Source organism: Oryctolagus cuniculus, chromosome 2, assembly GCF_051225735.1.
Source record: "Oryctolagus cuniculus isolate XC-2025 breed Fujian yellow rabbit chromosome 2, ASM5122573v1, whole genome shotgun sequence".
Lineage (NCBI taxonomy): Eukaryota > Metazoa > Chordata > Mammalia > Lagomorpha > Leporidae > Oryctolagus > Oryctolagus cuniculus.
The window spans coordinates 171,274,765-171,298,652 of record NC_142868.1 but is presented as its reverse complement, the minus strand read 5'-3'; the positions used below and the strand labels follow the sequence as shown (position 1 = coordinate 171,298,652).

General features: G+C 44.9%; 1 protein-coding gene across 4 annotated transcripts in view; it reads left to right on the top strand.

Annotated features, from left to right (window-relative positions):
- VIT (vitrin) overlaps window positions 1–23,888 on the top strand; it is a 118,990-nt gene that overhangs the window by 30,215 nt on the left and 64,887 nt on the right. For all 4 annotated transcript variants that reach the window (XM_008254544.5, XM_008254543.5, XM_008254546.5 and 1 more), the window contains exons 3-5: window positions 1,877–1,942; window positions 18,364–18,520; window positions 22,904–23,037. In XM_008254544.5, the coding sequence (XP_008252766.3) occupies window positions 1,877–1,942; window positions 18,364–18,520; window positions 22,904–23,037 (357 nt within the window). The remainder of the gene's footprint in view (window positions 1–1,876; window positions 1,943–18,363; window positions 18,521–22,903; window positions 23,038–23,888) is intronic.

Sequence of the window (23,888 nt, the reverse complement as noted above, 5' to 3'; positions counted from 1 at the left end):
TAAAAAATAAATAAATCTTTTATAAAAAAAGAAATAATAATAGATCTGTGCAAAGTTGAAGCTATTTATAGTAAGTGGAGGACTGGCTAAAATGCATCCAGAGAATGTAATGCTTTGAAGGCAGTTAAAACTATGGTGAAAAGAACATTTAATGACAAGAAAAAGTGTTGGAATATACACTTAAGTAAAATAGAAGTGAGAAAACATTGTCAACAGTATGAACATGATCAAATGTCTGGCTCAAAGCCTCTGTGTGCATAAGCATTGTGGTACAGGGGTTAAGTCAGAGCTTGGGATGTCCACATCCTGTACCAGCGTGTATGGCTTGAGTTGTAGATACTCTGTGCTTTCCCGTCTACCTTCCTGTTGATGCCCTTGGGAGGCAGCACAAAATGGCACTAGGACTTGAGTCGCTGCCATCTACGTGGGAGACCCAAATGGAGTTCCAGGCTCCTAGCTTCAGCCTGGCCCAGGCCTGACTATTGTGGCTATTTGGGGAGTGAGCTAGCAGATGGAAGATCTTTCTCTCTTTCCCTCTTTCTCTCTCTCTTTCTCTCTTTTGCACTGTGCCTTTCAAATAAATAAAAATTTCTTTTTAAAAAAGGATCCATGTGAACACATATACACATGTAGAAAAAGTCTAGAAAGTATTCTACTCTTGTGTTCATCAATATTTCTTGCACTGTTTTGTGTGGCCTTTATATTTTCTACTTGTATTATTTTTTGTGATACACTACTTTTGTAATATTACTTTTGTAATAAGAGAACATGTATTATTTTTGTAATAAGAAGAGAACATGTATTACTTTTGTAATAAGAAGAAAAATAGCCAGCATTACTTTTTAAAAACACAAGGCTCAACTTCATCTTATGCACTTGAAGAGGAACTGGTAATATGACTTGAAATTAAAAAGATGAAGACTTCCCCATTCTTCACTTGGAAACACACCTCCTGAAAACCAGCTATGCCCAAGTACTGTTTGAGGCTCTGCTCTTGTGTCTGAGGAGGAAGCCCATCCACCTGCACTTGGTCTCAACTGGGCACAGAACCAGAACCACTCAAGTAGACCACCAAGGAGATGCTCAGGTCACTCCTGTGACGGGGCTCCCCACTCCTCCCTTTGTGTCTTCCTTCCCTGGGCAGCCTCTCATCTGAGGCTTTCCACATATCCCTCCATCCACACACACACACACACACACACACACACAATCCCTACAGTTCCCTGTGGGAAAGTGGCCATGTGCAAACCAACTGTGGAAAAGAGGACAGGACACAAGGAGGTACTGGGTGCCTCTCCTAGGGCCAGGAAAATCAGTGGCCTTCTCCAGGCTCACCTTGCAGGACAGCATGGAGCCAACGTTGTGATACACCAGGTCAAGCTACCACGTGTAAGGTTGACGTCCCATATGGGAACACTAGTCTGGCCACTCTGCTTCCAGTCCAGCTCCCTGCTAACCCCCTGAGAAATGGGCAGAAGATGGCCCAAGTACTTTGGGCCCTGCCTCTCATGTGGGAGACCCGGATGGAATTCCTGACTCCTGGCTTCAGCCCAGCCCAGCACCAGCCATTGCCACTTTTGGAGTGAGCCAATAAATGGGATAGCTCTTTCTCTCTCTGTCTCCCCCTCTCTCTCAAATAAACAAAATTTTAAAAAATTTAAAGGAAAAGTATTCAAGAGATATTTTGGAAAGCAGCTCTCAGCAGCGGCTACAAAGAGTTATACAGACTACATATATATGACCTCCTCAATCTTAATACATAGGGAAAATTAATGCCACCAGTAAGAATATTTTATGGATACTCAAAGTAAATATAAGGGATAAAAGAGAGAAAAGGTGAAATAAATTGATTGGATTTTTTATTTTCTTCATGTAGTTTTACTGGTGACTGGAATACATTCAAATAAAGAAATGGCAAAGAAGATTAAAAGGCCCAAGTTCAGTAAGTAAAATTTTCATTCCTCACTGGTATCAGGTTGTGTCTTCCACGTGGAGGGTTGTTGTACTTGTTTCGGATAATTCAGAAGGTAGATATTTGCTTTGTCTTGTTGTGTTTTTGTCTTTATCTCAAGTGTTTGCACTCCAGTGATGAGACTTCCTCATTACACCCCTTTATTCCAAAAAGCCTTTGAGAGCATCCTGAGTATATGGTAAAGGTGGTGGTTCCACAGCACCAGGGAAGTTTGACTACAAAGAGCAAGCAACACTGTGCCCCTGAGCTAGGCTGGACCAGATATTCCCCTGCCATCGAAATTTTGTCTCAATTCATATACCCCACAATTCTGTCATACAAATGTCCAGTAAACCTGCCTCACGTTCTAGAATTCACTGAGATCAGAAGATAAATTTCACACAGATGCTTAGGAGATTTCACACCCATCAGTAGAAAGAGAAAAAATAAGTTTCACTTTTGGGTAATACACTAGTTAAGATTACATACAGAAAATCCAAAATAATTGTCCATTATATAACATAGAAGTCTCTTTTTCTCCACTATAAACAGAGTCAGTCAGGGCTTTTATGGGAGATTCACAATCTTGCAGGACCCAAACTTCTGTCTTATAATTCAGCCATTCTCAATATGGCTCCCAACTCATTGTCCAAAATGGCTGCCCTGGCCCCATCCATCACAACCACAGTTTAGTCAGCAGGAAGTGATGAGCAAGGGCACATAGTCCCTCCCTCTAAAGATATACCCAGACAGTTAAATAGACCACTTCTACTTAACCAACAGTACAGGAGAGTGGAAATGTCTTCATTTCACCCATCCACATGCTGCACAAAAGAAAAGAATTCCATTAGCAACAAAGAATGGATATGGGGAAGTAAATAGCAAGACGGGACACAGATGGAAAATCTCACTCTCAAATATCGTGAGCACAAGGGGAGATCTAGATGCAGATCTGTAGGCTTGATGGAGGCTTAAGTTAAGGTATGTTTATAAAGGACCATAAAAGAAAGGATTTAGATACAAACAACGTCCTGTGCTCCACAGTTGAAACTTCTTTATAGGTATTAAGTCGAGAGGCCTTGAAATCAGCAACATGAATAATTTGAAATAAAAGAAAGAGATTTGCTTTACACAACCGCCCTTTATTCGTCTGCTGCTTTAAACCTTCCATGTGGGATTTCCTGTTGAAATGAGACCAAAAGGGCAGCCATCCACAGCCTCCTAGGCTGGAACACTAAAAAGGAATCAGTTGTTTATTTATTCCTGTCAGGAACTAGAGCCAAAAGAATCAGCCCTGGGGCAGATGTGTGTTCAAAACAATGATTGGGTTAATATGGAGACAAATGCACGCCCAAGTAGGAATTCCCTTGGGCTGTTTCCAGTATCTTCATTAACTCTGTACAGAAATCATGAACGGTCCATGATTACCATGACAACAGTTTTCAGCGACTAGGAACGTCTGTGCTAAATGACCCAAGGGCAAACCTCTCTGAGATCTCTGATGGATTAAATTTCCGATATGCTACCTTCCAGCCTTACTCTCAAACCCTCCCTCGTGACGCAGCACATTCAAATCAATAAAGGCAGGAGGTCTTTTCTGTAATTAGAAACTCTGGCACAATCATTAACTAAGGAACAAAGAGACAATGAAGGCATACATACCTGATTCTTGACCTTAGGAGTGTTCCCTAATCATCATCTGCACTTGGAGGACAAGAGAATCTTCTTTTTTTCTATTCCATATTGCCAGTCCGCTGGGGAAGGTGAATGATGGCAACACAGGCACGTCATTCACTTGACAAACTTTACCGGATGCCCGCGAGTACGCAGGCACTGTGTTGGACTCGGAGATACAATAGTAATCCAGTCGCAATTTTCCCTTACAGAGCTCACAATCTAGGGGCGGGGGGAGCAAGACAAGCCAACAGGCAGTTACAGCGTTGGCGTACGTGTTAGGACAAGGGGAGCCAGAGATAGGCCAAGAGTGAGGAAAAGAAGCCGTGTCTCTTCAAGGGCTTCCGGAGGAAATGACACCATGGATCCCTGCAGGCCAAACAGGGACCGGCCGAGCCATGATGGAAGGAGAAGTGTCCACAGGCAGGAAGGACACATCACGCACAAGGCCTCGAGAGTAGAAAGAACTAAGAAGTAGTGCAATAAGGCTGAAATACAGGGCAGGAGACGAATGTGTTGAGGAAGAAAGAGGAGAGAGAGAGAAGACACTACCACCAAGTTCAAGAATTCAGAATTTAGCATGAGGGCAATGGGAAATATCTCAGTACAAGTTATTTTGCTTGCTGTTAGCAAAAACCCAAAGCCAGGCCAGCACTGTGGCTCACTAGGCTAATCCTCCGCCTTGCGGCGCCGGCATACCGGGTTCTAGTCCCGGTCGGGGTGCTGGATTCTGTCCTGGTTGCCCCTCTTCCAGGCCAGCTCTCTGCTGTGGCCAGGGAGTGCAGTGGAGGATGGCCCAAGTGCTTGGGCCCTGCACCCCATGGGAGACCAGGAGGAAGCACCCTGCTCCTGGCTTCGGATCTGGCACAGCGCGCCGACTATGGCAGCCATTTGGGGAGTGAACCAATGGAAGGAAGACCTTTCTCTCTGTCTCTCTCACTGTCTATAACTCTACCTGTCAAAAAAAAAAAAAAAAGCCAATTCTATTTTTATTATTTTTTTGACAGGCAGAGTTAGACAGTGAGAGAGAGAGAGAGAGAAAGGTCTTCCTTTTGCCGTTGGTTCACCCCCCAAATGGCTGCTACAGCCGGCGCACTGTGCCGATCCGAAGGCAGGAGCTGGGTGCTTCTCCTGGTCTCCCATGGGGTGCAGGGCCCAAGCACTTGGGCCATCTTGAACTGCCTTCCTGGGCTACAGAAGAGAGCTGGACTGGAAGAGGAGCAACAGGGACAGAATCCGGCGCCCTGACCGGGACTAGAACCCGGGGTGCCGGCGTCACAGGCAGAGAATTAGCCTAGTGAGCCGCGGCGCCGGCCCAAAGCCAATTTTCTTAAATAAAAAAGGGGATTTGGGCAGGACACAGAGTAGCTTGCAGGATCCAAGGTGGGAAGCATCACTGGAAGCCCCTGGGACGGCACCTGTATACAAAGATGGTAGGAAACACCCCCACCGCATCCCCACCACCCACCCAAGACCGTGTCTCTCAGCCCTGACCCAAAATGCCTGGGAGAATCTAACTACATCAACCTTGGGCTGACAGGAGTATATTCTTATGACAGAAGTACTGTTCTGAGAGAAGAGTAAAATGGTTATAGCACAAAAAAGCACCAACATATGAGAGAAGACGGAGGACACCGTTTGTTAGAAGCATCCCAGGTTCCTATACCTGTATAAGTAGCGTGACAGTGACAGCAACAACACCTGCAACAGAAGTTCACGCAAATTTATCCAGCAAAGTGGAAGACAGAACCATTACCAGTTCTGAGAGATAAATGATGCACCTGTGGCTGTCTCTCTACACCTGCAGACCCCTAAGCTCATTCTAGAAGTCACTCTTTACAAGTCCAAGGATCACAAGGTCCTGGACTTTGCACTGCGAAGTCAAAAGGCCGGCTTTCTATCAGCCTGAGATTTGCAAGAACGCACTCCACAGTGGGGAAGCAATGGGCCACTCCTCTTCACTGAACAGAGCGCCTGGTCATTGCACCCTTAGAGTTGGAACCTATCGTACACTGAGCAGTTTCAACCAGAAAGTAAACTTAAGAAAGCAAGGATCTAAAGAAATCTCAAGCCGGCGCCACAGCTCACTAGGCTAATCCTCCGCCTGCTGCACCAGCACCCCAGGTTCTAGTCCCGGTTGGGGCGCCGGATCCTGTCCCGGTTGCCCCTCTTCCAGTCCAGCTCTCTGTTGTGGCCCGGGAGCGCAGTGGAGGATGGCCCAAGTGCTTGGGCCCTGCACCCCATGGGAGACCAGTAGGAACTCAAGCACTTGATTCACCTGCTACTGCCTTAGCAGGAAGCTGCTCAGAAGCAGAGTAGCTGGAACTGGAACAGGACTCCAACATGGGATGTTCTTACCACACCACAATGCCTGCCAGCATGGAGAGCTTTTGATTTTTGGGTGTATTTATTTATTTATTTATTTGAAAGGCAGAGTTGCAGAGAGAGAGAGAAAGTCTTCCATCCACTGGTTCACTCACTCCCCAAATGGCCACCATGGCTGGAGCTGGGCCTATCCAAAGCCAGAAGCCAAGAGTTTCTTCTGGGTCTTCCACATGGGCGCAGGCACCCAAGAACTTGGGTCATCTTCTACTGCTTTCCCAGACCATACCAGAGAGCTGGATTGGAAGAGAAGCAGCCAGGACTCAAAGCAGTGCCTATGTGGGATGCCAGCACTGCAGACAGCAGCTTTACCTGCCACGCCACAGCGCCGGCCCCATGTATGGAGGTTTTACAAAGGCGGAAAGCAAAGTTGAAAACAGTTGGCAGATTCTCACTGCTCTACTCCCCATATAGTTCATTCCACACTGCCATTTTGCTTTCATGTGTACAGTTGTAGTTTATTCAAAATGCAACTGAATAATTTTATTCTACCATAAGTATGATATTATTTTCCAAACCAAATGAAGTTTCATCTGCCAATTTCCTGGGGTAGGGGTGGAATTCAAATTCCACAATTATTGGGGCTTCCCCCTCCCCAGAAGGCTTATGGGATATAGAAAATTCAGGAGGCCCTCTGAGAGGCTCAGTGTCCAAATCTGTGAGTTCATGAGAGGTGGGCATCGCACTCTTTCCTGGATGATGAGACCTTGGCAGAGTGGGGAAGCCCATACCAAAGACGCCGCCCCCCGTGGGTCACAGCAGCCTGCTGCTGCAAGGTGACGCTCCCCAAGGCAGCTGTCAGGGGAACTACCCACCCGCTCCAGACTTGGAAAATCATTTTCTCTCCATCAACCTTTGACCTGAAAGATCTGAATCCTCTCAAAGAAGGAGGGGAATAAACACGCGTTAAAAACAACCAATTCATCTGCTATATCGCCCACAAAGAAATTGACCTTTCTGTGCTAAGGAGGGTCTTATCACTTTATTTCATTTTCTTGATATCTTTGGAGCCACAGCTCTAACCTTCCCCAGAGGCACATCAGTGTTTAGTCAGCACAAACCTACTACTCAAGAGTTTCTAACAAATTGCCAAAATGTGGCTGCATTTTTCTTGATCGCTCAAGGCTACAAATAACGAATGAAGGACTCAAGTTCGTCATGTGCTTCTCCATAGGTAATCACAGTACTCGGTGAATTTTAAGGATTAACTTCATTGATGCTTAAGTTACACATTCAAAAAGACCTACTCCTCAACAGAGACTATCAGTCCACTCTGCAATAAACATATCATGTGTTTCCACATACATCATGTTCACCAAAGACTAACACAATCTCTGCCTGGAGAAGGTCTTGCTAGTTGGAAAGTTGTGCAAAGTTTCAAGTTGTAAAATCTCATCAATGGCTCTTCTACCATAAAGAAGTTCCAGAAGAGCCCCAGAAGTCTTTGTCCAAAACGGCATCAGGTGAGATTAGCATCACACACATGAGAGCCGTGATGGTTGGCTCCACACAACATGTTACTGGCTACCTGCCCCCCAAAAGTCTAGGACTTCAGTAAGTAACCCATATAGTTTCAGACAAAATAAACAGGACAGAAAGAAACTTTTCTACACCCAACTCCTTCTCCCAAAACACACAAAATTAGGTTAGATTTCTCCTATGTGCACTGCACTACCTCCATCAAGCAGCAACTACATATTGTTTTACAGTTTTTTAAACAATGTTTTCCCAGCAAGTCCAAAAGCATTGTGAATATATAATTAGTGCTCATTGGATACTTGCTGGATGGATAGACAGACAAATGAGCAACAAGAAAAACCATTGTAAGCAAAATGTGATAAATACTACATGAGGAAACATAAGGAGTCTATCACAGGATTCACACTAGCTTCACGACAATACACGAAAAATAAGTTGAATTTTACAGGCAGAGGTAGGTGGGAGGGTTTTCTAGGTGGCCTGAGTCCAGGATCTCAGGGAACAAGTGGAGAATGAGGTCAGAAACAGCGGGTGGCATGGTCCAGTTAAGTGTTGCAGAGTAACTGTTAATGCAGCTGGAAGTGGGTTAGGACCCACCAGGCTATGCCGGTCAGAAAATGTTTTTTTCCCCTCACCATTTATTGGGGGATGAGGACTCCTGGGAGTTTTAACAGGAAATGTATATGATGAAGACAACAATCAGCAAAATAAATGAGGAGACATTTTCCATAGGCAATGAAGCTACATTCTGAAATATTTCCATTACATTGGACTTTGTTGAAATAGACTTACCTTGGGGTGAAATGTACAACCTTTACTTCCCGCATTTCTCTCCAATAACTTAACCTTAATAATTATTACTCATGGAAAAATTTTTGCAATCAACCTTGAAAGGATGGATGATTCCTGGACGCACTGCCTTGGGCATGAGGAGGTCATAGTTCTGGGACTTGGTTAGTTAATGCCTTGGATACTGATGAAGAAAAACACAGCTCTGTAGTTGTGGGATTTGCTATAACATGCACACAGCTTCTTGGGAAGGTTCGCGTGTTGCAACTTGTAAGTAATCTCCAGTGTTTGCTCCCTTCTTAAACACCTGGGACCAACACCAGTGCTTCCTCCATACAGATTGGTGTGTGTGCCCTTTCTCAGATCATGAGAAAGGAAGAGGATTAACTCTCTAGCCCTCCTTCTGACAGACAGATGAGAAGGAAGGCACACTGGCTCCGTGTTGAAGATTTTCAGTTGAGTTAACTCTATTGGGGCAATATTCAGAAGTAAAAGGAAAAAAACAGGGGAAATTATTACACTAGAAGAGTTGCCTTGTGTGTATTTGAGATAAATGCACAGATGCATTCTCTCTCTCTCCTTCTCTCTCTCTCTCAGACACACACACACACATACTTCTGACATATTCTGCATTTACCTACCATTGGTTGTCAGCAAATGCTTTGTTCAGCTTTTCATAACTATAACAAAATACCTGAAGCAAACTAACCTTACTTTAAAAAATGAAAGAAAAAGAGGCTTATTTTAGCTCACGGTTCTAGAGAGTCAAAGTCCAACAGCATGACACAGACTTTGGCAAAGGCTCTCCTGAACTGCATCACCTCACAGCAGGAGTGCACATGTGTTTCTGTGTCTGTGTGGTCTCTTTCCCTCCCCTTATAAAAGCCACCAGCATTCAATCATGGGGGCTCCACCCTAATGACCTAACCTAATTTAATCGCTTCCCAAAGACCCCACCTCTAAACCCCAGAGTCAGATTACATTTCTACCCTCTTAATACCATTAACTTATGGCTTTGGGGTTTAAACTCCCACACGAGTTCAGGGGACAAATCATATTCCAATGATAGCAGTGATCTTCCAGTTCAGAAAAGCCCTGTAAGATTAGAGAAGCAGCACTTTAACTCATTCTCTTCCATTATGCAACCAACTAGGAGGCGGAGCTGGCAACACTTCAGATTTATAGCCGGAAGGCCTAAATTCAAGTTGTGGCTCCACCACTCACTTGGCTCTTGAGTTTGAGCAAGTCAACTTACTTCTCTGGAAAATGGGGACGATATGTTTTTTAGAGTTTTAAGGATCAAGTCAAAGATGCACATTAGGGACCCATGTAAAATAAAATAGGTTAGTTTTAGAGACACAAACTTCTGTGGCTGCTGAAAAGCTGTGTTGTCAGAGGTGGGTTACTCTCTGTCATCCAGTTACTACCTCATTACTGTCCTGCCATGGAGTGTGGATGAAGGTATTCTCTCAACTCTTGCTAAAACTTAGATCAGAAGGACCAATATTTTACACTTTCTGAAGTGCTTAACATTGAGCTTGGAGTTCTCAGTTGAGACAAGTAACTTTTACTAGATTGGTCTTTAGGCAACTATTTCCATTGCATGCCCTGTTTTCCCCCAACTGTTGCTTAGATAGATTCTTAAGAAATCTTTTACCATCAAGGCAGAGATTTCTTTTATTCCCAAGCCTTCACATTTTCATGGCAAGGTTTGGCTCAGATATAAGTATGGTACAGCACTGATTTCAGACATACTGGGGTTCAAATCCAGCCTCACCAGTGACCAAAGTGATGATTCCATAGTCTAGAGGATATTATCCCAGTGTCAGTCTGTCCCCAGTGTTCCTAAGACATCAGATTAAATATGGGCAAAACCCAACTCTACAACTATTCAAATGTCTGGATCCCTCCCAGTGACTTCCGGAGGATCTGAGATTTCCTTTCCCATGACTTTATCTATCTGGCCACTCCTAAGTTGTCTTGGCCCTCCTGTCCTGACATGCCTTGTGGCTCAGTTCCTATACTGGGTCCCACAAGAAATTCCCTGGCACCTGACATTTTGTCATATTTTGGACCCTTTACTATCAATTCTCCACATCAACAGAGGGAGACACCTCATGGGATGCAGGATCTCCCACCAGCATCTCACTCCATTCTCACCCCCTCTCTCCCATAACATAAGCCCATTCCACAGAGACTTCAGCTTGCCTCACACACACAGGCCCTTGGAAACTTGGGGCTTGTCAAGACATTTCTTCTGAATAATAGTTACAGGCCTGCAAAGGGTTCCAGGGAAAACACCTGTTCATGTACTGGTCAGAGGGAACTCTACATTCTGGTCCCTCCATGATGTGATCCCTGTTAGCCCCACAGATCTCATTAGTACCTCTCTTCCCTTCACTCACTGGCCTCCTTTACGTTCTTCAAACTGCCAAGCCCACTTTCACATCCAAGTTTTTGCCCTGGCTCTTCCTTTTGCCTAGAAGGTGCTTCTCCCAGGCCGTTGCTGGCTGGCAGCTTCTCAATATCCATGAAACAGTCGTGAAAGTGAGGAAGACAGATGCTTTATGACCTTACAGACCCTCTTAAGGAGCCTGGACTTTTTATTCCAAGAGCACTAAGATATCAATAAGCAGTATTGAGTAGAAGAATCATGAAATCTGATACCATTTGTTGAAATATCACACTAGCTTCTCAGTGGAGAAAGGATTGGAGCCACAGAGGTGCAGGGCACGGCGAGCATGGAAGGAAGAAGGAAAGACAGAAGGCTCCCTGTTGACATCAGATGGGAAACATCTGTGACTCAGACCAAGGTAGAGGTAGAGTGAAATGGCAGATTGAGAAATAAAAGTAGCAGGAGTTTCTGGTGGATGGGTTTAATCCATCCTTTCACTCATTCACCACACATTCTATTAAACAGCAGTGAACAAAACAGACAAACATCCCCGACCTTTTGGAGTTTATATTCTAATAGATGAATGCATATGGAACTGGACCTTGAAAAAGTAGTAGTCAATTAGACAGATGAAACTGTTTCCAGGTATGAGAAATTGTATAAGACAAACGCATAAGACTATACGTATTTAGAAGTATCAGGGAAGTGAACTGACAAGCCCAGAAGTTCTGCTTATGCAGGATTATGAAAAGGCCTTAAGAATTTCTGGAATTTTCCATAAAACCAACAAAAAACTATTGATTTAACAAGAACTCAATGAGATCAAAAACTATTTAAACAAAAAAAAAAATGAATGATTTGTCACTAAAAAGAAGTCACTACAAAGCAAGAGTTAAGATGACCTCTTCATGGAACTTCAAGGATCAAGGAGGGCACATTCATATTCAAATAAATGGTCATTTGTATTTTGTTAAACTATTTTTTGCACAATTCTCTTAAATTTAAGATTTACTCTCATTGAATAGCACAGTCCAATAAAATCAAGTTAATATCAAACTTTCCATTGCTTTTGTATTATAATTTTTTTTTTTTGACAGGCAGAGTGGACAGTGAGAGAGAGAGACAGAGAGAAAGGTCTGCCTTTGCCGTTGGTTCACCCTCCAATGGCCGCTGAGGCCAGCACGCTGTGGCCGGTACACAGCGCTGATCCGAAGGCAGGAGCCAGGTGCTTCTCCTGGTCTCCCATGGGGTGCAGGGCCCAAGCACTTGGGCCATCCTCCACTACACTCCCAGGCCACAGCAGAGAGCTGGCCTGGAAGAGGGGCAACCGGGACAGAATCCGGCGCCCCGACCAGGACTAGAACCTGGTGTGCCAGCGCCACAGGCAGAGGATTAGCCTAGTGAGCCATGGCGCCAGCCGTATTATAATAATTTTTAACAACCTCATGGCTAACTTTACAAAGGCCCAATCTAATTGATAAGGAAACTTGATTTCCAGAATCACTGTGGCTTGCCTGGGATCACTGAAAAGATGAATGGTAAAATTAGGACTACACAGCTTGATTTGGCAGACATATAATTGGCTTATCATATGTGACATCTCTCCCAATAGTTAGGGCTATCAGCCCAGCCAGGAGAACCAAACCCTTTTTTGAAACATTTGCAACTCTGCCTCTAAGATTCTAACTTTGTATGAAAATAGTAGCCCGGACAATCCCAGCTTTCCATTCTGAGACAAGACCGTTTGCCCAGGAACCCTGTGACAGCCATATAGCAGTGACCAGTGCTGACGGTCAATGCCATGGTTCCTACGTCTGGTTTGCAGGTGGCTCTCTTTACCCTGTGGCTGGTTCCCAGGGCCTCTGGGAAGAATCTTGGCAGAGTCTGAGACTTTGCTAACGTGACCTCTGACATAAAATAACCAAGAGAAGGCAAGTAACCCTAAGGAATCACACAGGGAGCAGGTGCGGGCACAAAGGCAGAAGCAGAGCAGAGGCCGCTGCCTGTTCTGCACGAAGGGCCCACCGGGGCAGACCTGGGCTCCCAGATCCCCATGATGTGAACACGGCATTTCCCTCACTGCCACCCTCACCATACACTTAGGAAGGAATGAACAAGACATTGGTCTTATTTTCACAAAGGCCTTCTGAGAGTAAACTTCTGAGGATTTACAAATAAATTCTCACTTATTTGTGAGACACAGCATTCTCTAACTCCCTACTTGGGCATTTGCCCAGTGTCTGCCTACTTCCTTCAGATCCAAGATGTGTCCTGAGCTGCCTTAATTTTGGTTTATCCTCTTGAGAATGTCTAATTTCCAGAGAAGAAGGGAAAGAGGGAGATACGAAAACGAATCTAAACAACAAAAGAATGAAAAAAGGAAAATCTAAGCAGTAAGCATTAAATATTCAACAACACTCAGGGGAGGGGCCAGTGCTGTGGCAAAGTAGGCAAAGCTTCCTCCTGTAGTGCCAGCATCCCATATGGGTTCTGGTTTGAGTCCCAGCTGTTCCACTTCTGATCCAGCTCTGTGCTATGGCCTGGGAAAGCAGTGGAAGATGACCCAAGTCCTCGGGCCCATGCATCTGTGTGGGAGACCCGGGAGAAACTCCTGGCTCCTGGCTTCAGATCGCCGCAACTCTGGCCATTGAGGCCATTTGGGTAGTGAAACAGCGGATAGAGGACCTCCCTCTCTCTCTGTGTAACTCTGACTTTCAAATAAATAAATAAATCTTTAAAAGAAAAAAAGGGGGGAGAATGAAAAGATAACTCATTTCATTTGGGCTGTAAGTGGATCTGTGGAAGATTCTTTGCCAGCTACAGGAAAAGAGGCTACTTCACACATACCTGGGTGAATACTGGGAAGAATAAGCCATGGTTTCCAGATACTTAGTGAAGAGTTGCTTTACCCAAAGGAAAATTAAATTGGCAAACAAAAAAGCTGTCTGCACATTAATGTTTATTGCAGCTCAATTCACAATAGCTAAGACCTGAAATCAACCCAAATGCCCATCAACAGTAGACTGGATAAAGAAATTATGGGACATGTACTCTATAGAATACTATACAGCAGTCAAAAACAATGAAATCTGGTCATTTGCAACAAGATGGAGGAATCTGGAAAACATCATGCTGAGTGAATTAAGCCAGTCCCAAAGGGACAAATATCATATGTTCTCCCTGATCGGCGACAACTAACTGAGCACCAAAAGGGAAACCTGTTGAAGGAAAATGGACACTATGAGAAACAGTGACTTGATCAGCTCTTGTCCTGACTGTTGATGTACAATGTAATACTTTATCCATTTTAGTATTTTTTTTTGTTCTAGTACTATTGGTTGAACTCTGTAATTAACACACAATTATTCTTAGGTGTATAAATTTAAACTGAAAAGTGATCCCTGTTAAATATAAGAGTGGGAATAAGAGAGGGAGGAGATGTACAATTTGGGACATGCTCAATCAGACTTGCCCCAAATGGTGGAGTTAGAAACGTGCCAGGGGATTCCAATACAATCCCATCAAGGTAGCATGTACCAATACCATTTCACTAGTCCAAGTGAACAATTTCAGTTCACAATTGATCACACTGACAGGTCTAAGAGTCAAAGGGATCACACAAACAAGACTAATGTCTGCTAATATTAACTGATAGAATCAAAAAGGGAGAGAATGATCCATCATGGGAAGTGGGATACACAGCAGACTCATAGAATGGCAGATGTCCTAAATAGCACTCTGGCCTCAGAATCAGCCCTTAAGGCATTCGAATCTGGCTGAAGAGCCCATGAGAGTATTTTAGGCATGGAAAGCCAAGACACTCTGGGGGAAAAAAAAAAAAGGAGAAGAAGACCTAAATGAAAGATCTCTGCGAGTGAGATCCCAGTGGAAAGAATGGGGCCATCAAAGAAGGAGGTACCTTTCTCTGAAGGGAGGAGAGAACTTCCCCTTTGACTATGACCCTGTCGGAATAAGATCGAAGTCAGCGAACTCAAAAGGCTTCCATAGCCTTGGAAACCCATGACTAGAGCCTAGGGAGATTACTGACGCCATAAACAAGAGTGTCAAATTGAATAGTCAACAACAGGAGTCACTGTGTACTTACTTCTCATGTGGGATCTGTCCTTAATGTGTTGTCCAATGTGAAGTAATGCTATAACTAGTACTGAAACAGTATTTTACACTTTGTGTTTCTGTGTGGGTGCAAACTGATGAAATCTTCACTTAATATATACTAAATCGATCTTCTGTATATAAAGATAATTGACAATGAATCTTGATGTGAATGGAATGGGAGAGGGAGTGGGAGATGGGAGGGGTGCGAGTGGGAGGGAAATTATGGGGGGGGAGCCATTGTAATCCATAAACTGTACTTTGGAAATTTATATTTACTAAATAAAAAATAAAAAAAGAATAGTTGCGGGCCAAGTGCTGTGGTGCAGTGGGTTAAAGCCCTGGCCTGAAGCGCCAGAATCCCATATGGGCACCGGTTCTAGTCCCGGCTGCTCCTCTTCCGATCATGCTCTCTGCTATGCTCTGGGAAAGCAGTAGAGGATGGCTCAAGTCCTTGGGCCCCCACACCTACGTGGGAGACCCGGAGGAAGCTCCTGGCTCCTGGCTTGGGATTGGCGCAGCTCTGGCCGTTGCAGCCAATTGGAGAGTGAGCCAGTGGTTGGAAGACCTCTCTCTCTGCCTCTCCTCTCTCTATGTAATTCTGACTTTCAAATAAATAAATAAATCTTTAAAAAAAAAAAAGAGTAAAAGAGTTGCCAGAAAGATGCAAATGGGTTTTTGCTGTCCGGTTGTAGACATTGCATTTTCCAGTGATTTGGGCCACTGCTTTGCAAAAGTTAATTAGTTCCTTCTCTCCAGTTTAATTTTCTATAAAAATCTCAAAAATATTTGATCTTTAGCCACACTTTTCCATTGCTCCTTGTTTTTCCCAAAACACATGAGCATATGTGGTTCATTTCACACACACACACATACACACACACACCACATACACCCATGGGACAAATTAACGACTTAATCCATCAATTGTGCCAATCCAGTGGGGGTACAGAAAAAGTAGATCTTATTTGAAATATTTCCCAGCCCTTTATTTAAAAAAAAAGACAACAAAAACAAAAACCCACAAAACAAATATTCATTAATGAAGGGGGCAGGGGAGCGTTGATTAGCAAGAAACAAAATGTTCCCATATGACATTTTCTCTTGTCTTTTAAACCAACTATCTCACAGAAAACCCTACTGTATGCCCTGGTGCACCCTGTAGTCTTTCAATAAGTTTGATTGTTTTGTCGTATTCATACAATAAGCTTCCAAACATAGCTTCTTTCACTCAACCCCAAACATTCTGCTGGGCTGCCAGGAGATCTAAAATTTCACAGTGCCAAGGTCACATCAAAATGTGATCCCGGTTCCTACAACTTGTCACCTCCCGTTTTGAAAATCTAAAAACCATGAAGAAGAAATCTTTTTTTAAGGGAGGAGATGCATTGGAAGTAGAGAAGGAATCTGGGGAAAGGTAAGAGAGTTCAACACATTCAGTTATACCCACGGCTCAATTAACTCACTTGAGACACTATTTTGGAATCGTCAGCCAAGAAAAGTCTTAAAAAAAAAAAAAAGTAATGAGATTGGCAATAGTAAGCACAGCCTTGAGCATCAGAGTTTATAAGAATGGATGATAAAATAATAATAATAACCTTGGTGAGGAGGCAACCTTTGGTGGGGAGACCCAAAGCTATTTTAAGCATGGTGCTCCACTTCTTAGTGTAGACCACAAATTGCGCTCAGACTCAGCCCGGTCGTTAGCAGGAGGAGCTCCAGGCTGGCCCAGCCCTGAGTGACAAAGAGGGTCGGGAAGGGTGTTTAAGAAAAGAGCAGGAGTCCTAACTTCACGTCCCTCTCCTTACTGAATGAAATTAAGCTCTGCTCATGCAGGTACCTAAGGGTTAAGGAAAGAATGCGCTTTCTGGATACAGCTGGAAGTTATTAACAACTCTGAGGCCATCTCAGTAACTGAGTTAGAGGGTGGGTGGGCTGGCAGAGCTCCTGGATCCAGGCATGTAATCACAGACTCTTAGCACAGGGTGGGGTTTTATTTCTACCTCCCACCCAATGTAGAAATCTCCTCTCATGTCCACTTCCACTAACAGCCATTCACTGCTTTACAAGGCAGCCCATTTCTTCAAGGGCAACTTCAGTTCCTAGAAAGTACTTGGCAAAATTTGCTTCTATAGAAAGTCTATCCTTTAAGTGCTAGCTCAGCCCTCTAGATCATAGCACACAACTGCTCTACTTACGAATTAAGCTATCTTTTGCCTCATGGCCAAGTGACCCATTTCTGCCAGCCATCTCCCCCCTTTGGGTGGTTTCCAGATGCCTCCTGAGCCCATTCACTTTTTTTCTTAGCTTTTTTATGTATTTTGTTTATTTGAAAGGTAGAGACAGACAGCTTCCACCCACTGATTCACTTCCCAAATGCAATGACCAGAGCCAGAAAATCAATTCCGGTCTCCCACATGGGTGGCAAGGACCAAGTACTGGAACCATCACCTGCTGCCTCTCAAAGTATGCATTAATAGGAAGCTGAAATCAGCAGCAGACCCAGAACTCAAACCCAAGCACTCCAATATGGGATACTGGTGTTCCAAGAGGTGTGTGAACCCCTGTGCCAAATACCTGCCTCCCTCCTTACTCTTTGGACTGCTCACATTTGAGAGTCCTTTACAGAAGAGGGACCCAGCAGTGAACACACTGCCAGCTTCAAGGGCACCAGGAGACCTATGTGACCTCCTCACTCAGAAGTTTTTGAGGGAAGGGCTTTGCAAGGATGCAACAGCTCTGCCCCGTTTCTGTCACCAGGGCATCTGCTCCACCTCATGCCCAGGCAAACCTCCCCGCTGGAGACCACCAGCCTGGGTAGCAGGGATGAGGCCCAAAGATAGGGAGGGCACTGTGAATGTACTGCCCCTGCCTGCTTAGCTTTCCACCAACTGTGGGCCAGGTGAGCAAAGATCACTTCCTGGGGTGACCCCAGATCTGGATCCAGAGGAATCTGTAGGACCAAACCAAAGGTCACATTCACCATATGTCCCTGCATCCAAAGTCTTCCCATTGCATCCCACATCCCCCATCCTGCCTTTTGGCCCTGGCCCTATCCATCCACACACTCCCACCAGGCTCCAACATGGAGCCTCAGGCCAGCAGGCCAACCTGTTCCAGTCCCTCAGATCCAAGGCCCAGGATCCCCTTGTCTGCCCTTCCTGGACTAATTTCCCTTCCTCCTTTGGCTGGTTGAGAGTTTTCTCTTTTCCTGGGCTGGCTGCAGAGCATCTCAAAAGCCAGTACTCTCCTGCCACTGACTCAAGATTCCATGTCTGGTCCCTGGTGGTAGTTCATTTCCCAGAATTCTCTTCTTTAATTAATTGTCTACATAAGCACAGGAATTAGCCTTTTGTTTTTGCCCTCAGCAGGTTAAATGCAATGGCTGGCCACTGTTGTTCACTTGATCTGAGGAATGTCGTAATTATAGCTTTGCTTTCATTATATGGACAAGATGTGGGGTCAGCCTGAGCTCTGACTTTTAGAGATTAAGTAAATGGACAGTCGTGACCTAATGGAGTCACCTCATATCTAAGCTGATATAGCAAGGTGTAATTTTGACCTCATCTTATATTCCCAGCTGTGCCTCAGATCAACTGTGATGTCAAAGCTGGAAAGATAATCAATCCCGAGTTCATTGTGAAATGCCCAGCAGGCTGCCAGGACCCCAAATACCACGTTTATGGCACGGACATCTATGCATCCTACTCCAGCGTGTGCGGTGCAGCAGTGCACAGGTGGGTAGCTCGGAGCTGCTTAAAAACTAGCAATCAGGGTGCTGGCAGGGAGCACTCTGTGCAGGGTCTCTGTATTTAGCAAGCAAAATTGTACAAATTTAACTAAGCAGGCTGCATTGTATTTGATAACCCTACCCCGTAGGGGTGACCCAGAAGCTGGGAGTAAGAAAGAATGAGAGACTTCTGTTACATTTTCACAGGGAGGGGAAAGGATTTTATTCTTCATGTTCACAACCAGGAAACCACAGTTCTTAATGATGCAAAGCTGAATGAGTAGAGGTGTAACCAAGGGAGCCCCTGAAGTTCAGAGAAAGGAACCTATCTCACAGCTATGGTGATGGCCTGGAGACAAAGGGAAGGTGAGGAGGGTGACAGGTGGCACGGCTTGGCCAGCAGCTAGTCTGGGATCCAGGAAGGAGGGCAGCAGGTATGACATGCTTTGGACTTAGTCACTGCCTACATGAGCAGAGGTAAAAGTGACCTTCTCAGAAGCCTCAGGCCTAGTTTGTTTATGTTTGTAGTAAAAACATTGAGAACTGCATGTCTACTTAATAGCTTTGGTAGTAAGGCGACTGCATGTGCAAAGCTCTTGGCTTCTGTTGTGTGGTTATTGTATTGAATCCTCACAATTCCCCCATGCTGTATTTACAACTGTTATGCACTTTTTTTTTTTTTTTTTTTGACAGGCAGAGTGGACAGTGAGAGAGAGAGAGAGAAAGGTCTTCCTTTGCCGTTGGTTCACCCTCCAATGGCCGCCGCGGCCGGCGCGCTGCAGCCGGTGCACCGCACTGATCCAAAGCCAGGAGCCAGGTACTTCTCCTGGTCTCCCATGGGGTGCAGGGCCCAAGCACTTGGGCCATCCTCCACTGCACTCCCTGGCCACAGCAGAGAGCTGGCCTGGAAGAGGGGCAACCGGGACAGAATCTGGCACCCTGACCGGGACTAGAACCCGGTGTGCTGGCGCCTCAGGCAGAGGATTAGCCTATTGAGCCGTGGCACCGGCTGCACATATCTTTTAAAAGTTTTATTTATTTGAAAGGCAGACTAACAGAGCAAAAGGGAAAGAGACAGAGAGAGAGAGAGAGAGATCTTCCATGTGTTGGTTGACTTCCCAAATAGCTAGAACTTCATGCTGGTTTCCCACTTAGTAAGGGCCCAAGCACTTGGGTCATCTTTAACTGCCGTCCCATTGCATTAGCAGTAAACTGATCAGAAGTAGAGCAGCTGGGACTCAAACCAATGGGCCAATATAGGATGCTGGTGTCACAAGCAGTTACTTAACCTGTTGTGCTACAAAGCCAGCCCCATTATGCATATCTCTAAAACGAAACAAGGTTGAATAGCTTCTCTATAGCCACAGTATTACATAGTATTGGAGCAGGGACTCAAAGCCAAGTCCAGCTGACTGCAGCACCTGTTCTCCTAACCACTGCCTTCCGTGTTTCCTAGGAGGATCAGAACCACAAGAGTAAATCTGATCTCACCGACTGTAATCCAAAACAACAAGTAATCAAGGCAGACATCTGGTGCAGTGGTGAAGATGCTAGTTGGCTTGTCTGAAGCCCGTACTGGAAAGCCTGGGTTTGATTCCCAGCTCCCTCCCAACTCCAGATCCCTGCTAATCCATTCTCTGAGAGGCAGCGGGTGATGGTTCAAATACCTGCATCCCTGCCACCCACAATGGGGCACCCAGATTGAGTGCCAAGCTACTGGCTTTGGCCTGACCCAGTCCCTGGCTGTTGCAGGCATTTGAGCAGCAGATGGAAGCTTTCTCTCTCATTCCCTCTAACAAAATGAAAAAAATATTGTTTAATGGCACTGACCCATTACACTATGATTTTCTCTTCTAGCACCATCTCAATTCTAAAAGGCTGCTGTTAGCGTCCCCATTTGTTGGAGGAGGAAGTAAATTGAATTGCTGGTTGATTACATATTGAGGATTAAAACCCATGGCCCTGGTTTCCAGCTCAGATTATAGATGTCAGAGCTGGGAAAGGCTTTATGATGGGCACACACACCCCCACCCCCCGGGGAGAAGATAAGGAGGGCACGGGCAGGCTGAGGACTCTGGGAACACAGCAGCTGGGCTGGAGAGCGGAGAATGCAGATGAAGGTGGAAGGGCAGAGGGGAAGATCTGCAATGTTTCAAAAAGCAAGACTGGTAGCTTCATCAAGCAACTGAGTGGCATTGTGGTTTCCTGGGCTAGTAACTGAAAGAGCAGAGAAACTATTTTGCAAGAAGTATCTCTATCTGGGAAGAGGAGGATTAGACGTCTTGGGGGAAAACAGAAAGGAATTTTGGATGCCATCAGCTTTGCTTTTCACAAACAGAGCCTGTTTTGAGAAGACAGAATTTAAGAGAACATGAGCAGAAAGTGCATTGGGGGACCAACAGTCATTGTCCTGCCAGAGTCCCCCAGAGCCCGAACTGGGAGGCCAGAGAGAGCTTACTTTGCTTTATAAATTCGGATTAATTTGGATTAAAGGATTTATTATTCATATACTGTATCATGCTCAGATGTCTTATTACAAGCAATTCCCTTGATTGCTTGCAGCCAAAGGGATAATGAACATATCTGAGGCATCTGGTTTTGGCTCAGTCTGATCCTAACCCCCGTATTTCAAATCCTGGGGGAGAGCAGAGGTTTGCCTGAGCTGGAGCGATGGAGAGGCCTTCTCTGGACAGAGCACTCTTCCTGCTGGTGGCTGACCAGATGCCCCTCAGAGCAGCAGCCATCAGCACCAGGTCCCTTCTCTCGGACCCTGTGCCTCCCAGCCCCTGGCACTGGGGGCAGGCAGGAGTCGGATGCCCAGGCCACGCTCAGCACAAGGCAGGGCATCCGAGGAATGGGAAGAAGTGGTTCTGGCTTTCACCTTCCAGGGAATATGGGTATATAGGAATGGCCTGTGTCTGAGTGAGGAGAGAAATGTGGCCACATTTGTGTAAATTCTTGAAATCTCCAGGGCTCTAAGCCCCAGTCTGCCTCACAAGTGGAGTGTCAGCTTCTTTCAGACTCTCTCCACCCGGGTGGACTCTCCCTGCACTGGAGACATCCATGTTTCCTAGAGAGCTCCCACTCTTCTGTGGGGAGACGTGTTGGAAACAGCTCCACTGGGAAAGTTCCATGGCCCTAGGCAGGCAGACCCAGAACCAGGTTTTCCAGAGGGAAAGAGCAGTCCAACCAGAGCATGTCAGTGGAAAGTCTGTGTGCTGCCAGGGGAGAAGCAAGGGAGGTCAGTAACGACTGCAGGGAGTGGGGAGGAGTTGCCTTCACTGGATTGAGAAGTGCCTGTGCTCTGAGCTCTGACAAGTAACCATGACCGAGAGGGATGAACCGGTTAGACCTGGTTCAGTTAGACCTGGGTTCAAATCCCTTTTGCAATTTTCTAGTTGCAAACTTTTGAGTGAGCCACTAGGATTCTCGCAGCCTGCGTGTGTGGAATGGCCACAGCCTTCTCTCTGCCTTGCAGCTCAGGTTTGCAGGGAGGATCAGTGAGATCCCACATGTGAGAAGGACTCCAAGGCAATGAAGCGTTCTACATGTCAAGTAGTGGGATTTTCTTTCCTTCTGGGCCACTGGGGAGTTGAGTGTTGAAAGCTGCTGACTCATCAGAAGGTGGGGCGGCAGGAAACAGCAAACTTCATTTCTGGAGGGGAGGAGGGGCAGTGATGGAAACAAATCAAACACACTTTTTTATCCCTGTGCCATAAATTACAACTCCTCAAGGGAGCCACACTAGGCTCTGGGACAAGGAATAAGAAAGTGCTGTTTGGGAGTCAGATGGGAGCCCCGGTCTAACATAGAAGGAAAGACAGATCTATCACTCCTGATCACATCAGGACCTAAAACCTGGAAAAAGCCAGAAATTAACACAACAATTTCCAGCCTTCTGGGGGACTCCTTTCAATGCATTTAATTTAGCTGTGCACTTTCTTCCTCTACCCCCAGAAAAGAATAAGTTACTTTTCATAATTTCATACCAGCCTGTGAATGAACTGGATTCATTCTGTGATGTCACAGAACCAAACTGGAAAATGGAAAGAGGAAAAAGGAAAGAGGTTGTACTCAAAAGAACCGGTGGGAAGGAGGAAGCCAGGGAAAAGCAGTTTGAGGCAGAGTGGTAAAGCAAAATTACTGAGTGACAGAGCAACGTGGTCCTGTTAGAAGAAAGGGAAGGACACGTGACTTGAGAGGTCTGTTGCCAGGCCAAGTGCAGCAGAGGCATCGTCTTGGGGGTTGGGCTACCAATCAAGGTCAACCTTTTCTGATTCTTGCTCCCTTCCCCTGTCTAAATAAAGCTAGAGGCTGGTTTCATAGCCTGATGACATTGCCAAACAATATTTCTGTTCTTCCTTCAAAAAATATTATTTTTTCTTCACAGTGGTGTGCTCGATAATTCAGGAGGGAAAATACTAGTTCGCAAAGTTGCTGGACAATCTGGTTATAAAGGGAGTTATTCCAATGGTGTCCAGTCGCTATCCCTGCCACGATGGAGAGAGTCTTTCATCATCTTAGGTATGGCCACGCACTGGGAAACGCTTGGGAAGACCCTGTGGTAAGAAAGGTGCTCCTCCATCATGTGTGGTTAGTTTTGTGTGTGCCCAGCTCATCCCATAAAAACTGGAAGCATTAGTTCTACAGATAATTAGGATCATGAAACAGTGAGTTATGATTACATGATCAATCACAATGAAGTCAAATCTGGAAATATTAAAAGTTTTCAATTGTTCATTTTAAATTCCCTACTGCTATCTTTAACTACAATCAAAATTTTAACTAGGTGAATCACTTTTAATAATTTAGGATTTAGAACTAGTCCTTTAGTTAGGCCAAATGTGCCTTCTATCTGGAAAATGATTCCTTTTAGATGAATAGATAGGAGTATAAATTCTTAGAGAACTGAACTACGGTTTTATTTTAGATCTTTACATTTTAATTTAATTCTTTCACTCTTCAACTAGTTCTCCCTATCTATTGTCACAGGATTTTTGTAGATAATAATTTTCACTTCTCCTCTCTCTTTCAAAGAGATAATGTCACTGAACTAATGACTATTGTGATTTCCCCGTGAAAAGAGAACCATCTTTGTTCCACCATGATCCATCCCCCTACTTTTATGAATTTTTATGAATTTTTGAAACTCAACCTTTTACTTTAAAAATTTTTTAATTTACAAAAAAAATCAAAAGAATAGAACAGTGCATACCCATATTCACCAATTGTTAATATTCTGCCAGCTTGTTCTGTCTATTATCTATCTATACTTTGTTGGGCACCATGTGAAAAACAAGCAGCAGTAATCATGTCACTTTATCCCTAAATACTTCAGCACACATGGTGTAAGAACTAAAGCATTTCCTAAATAA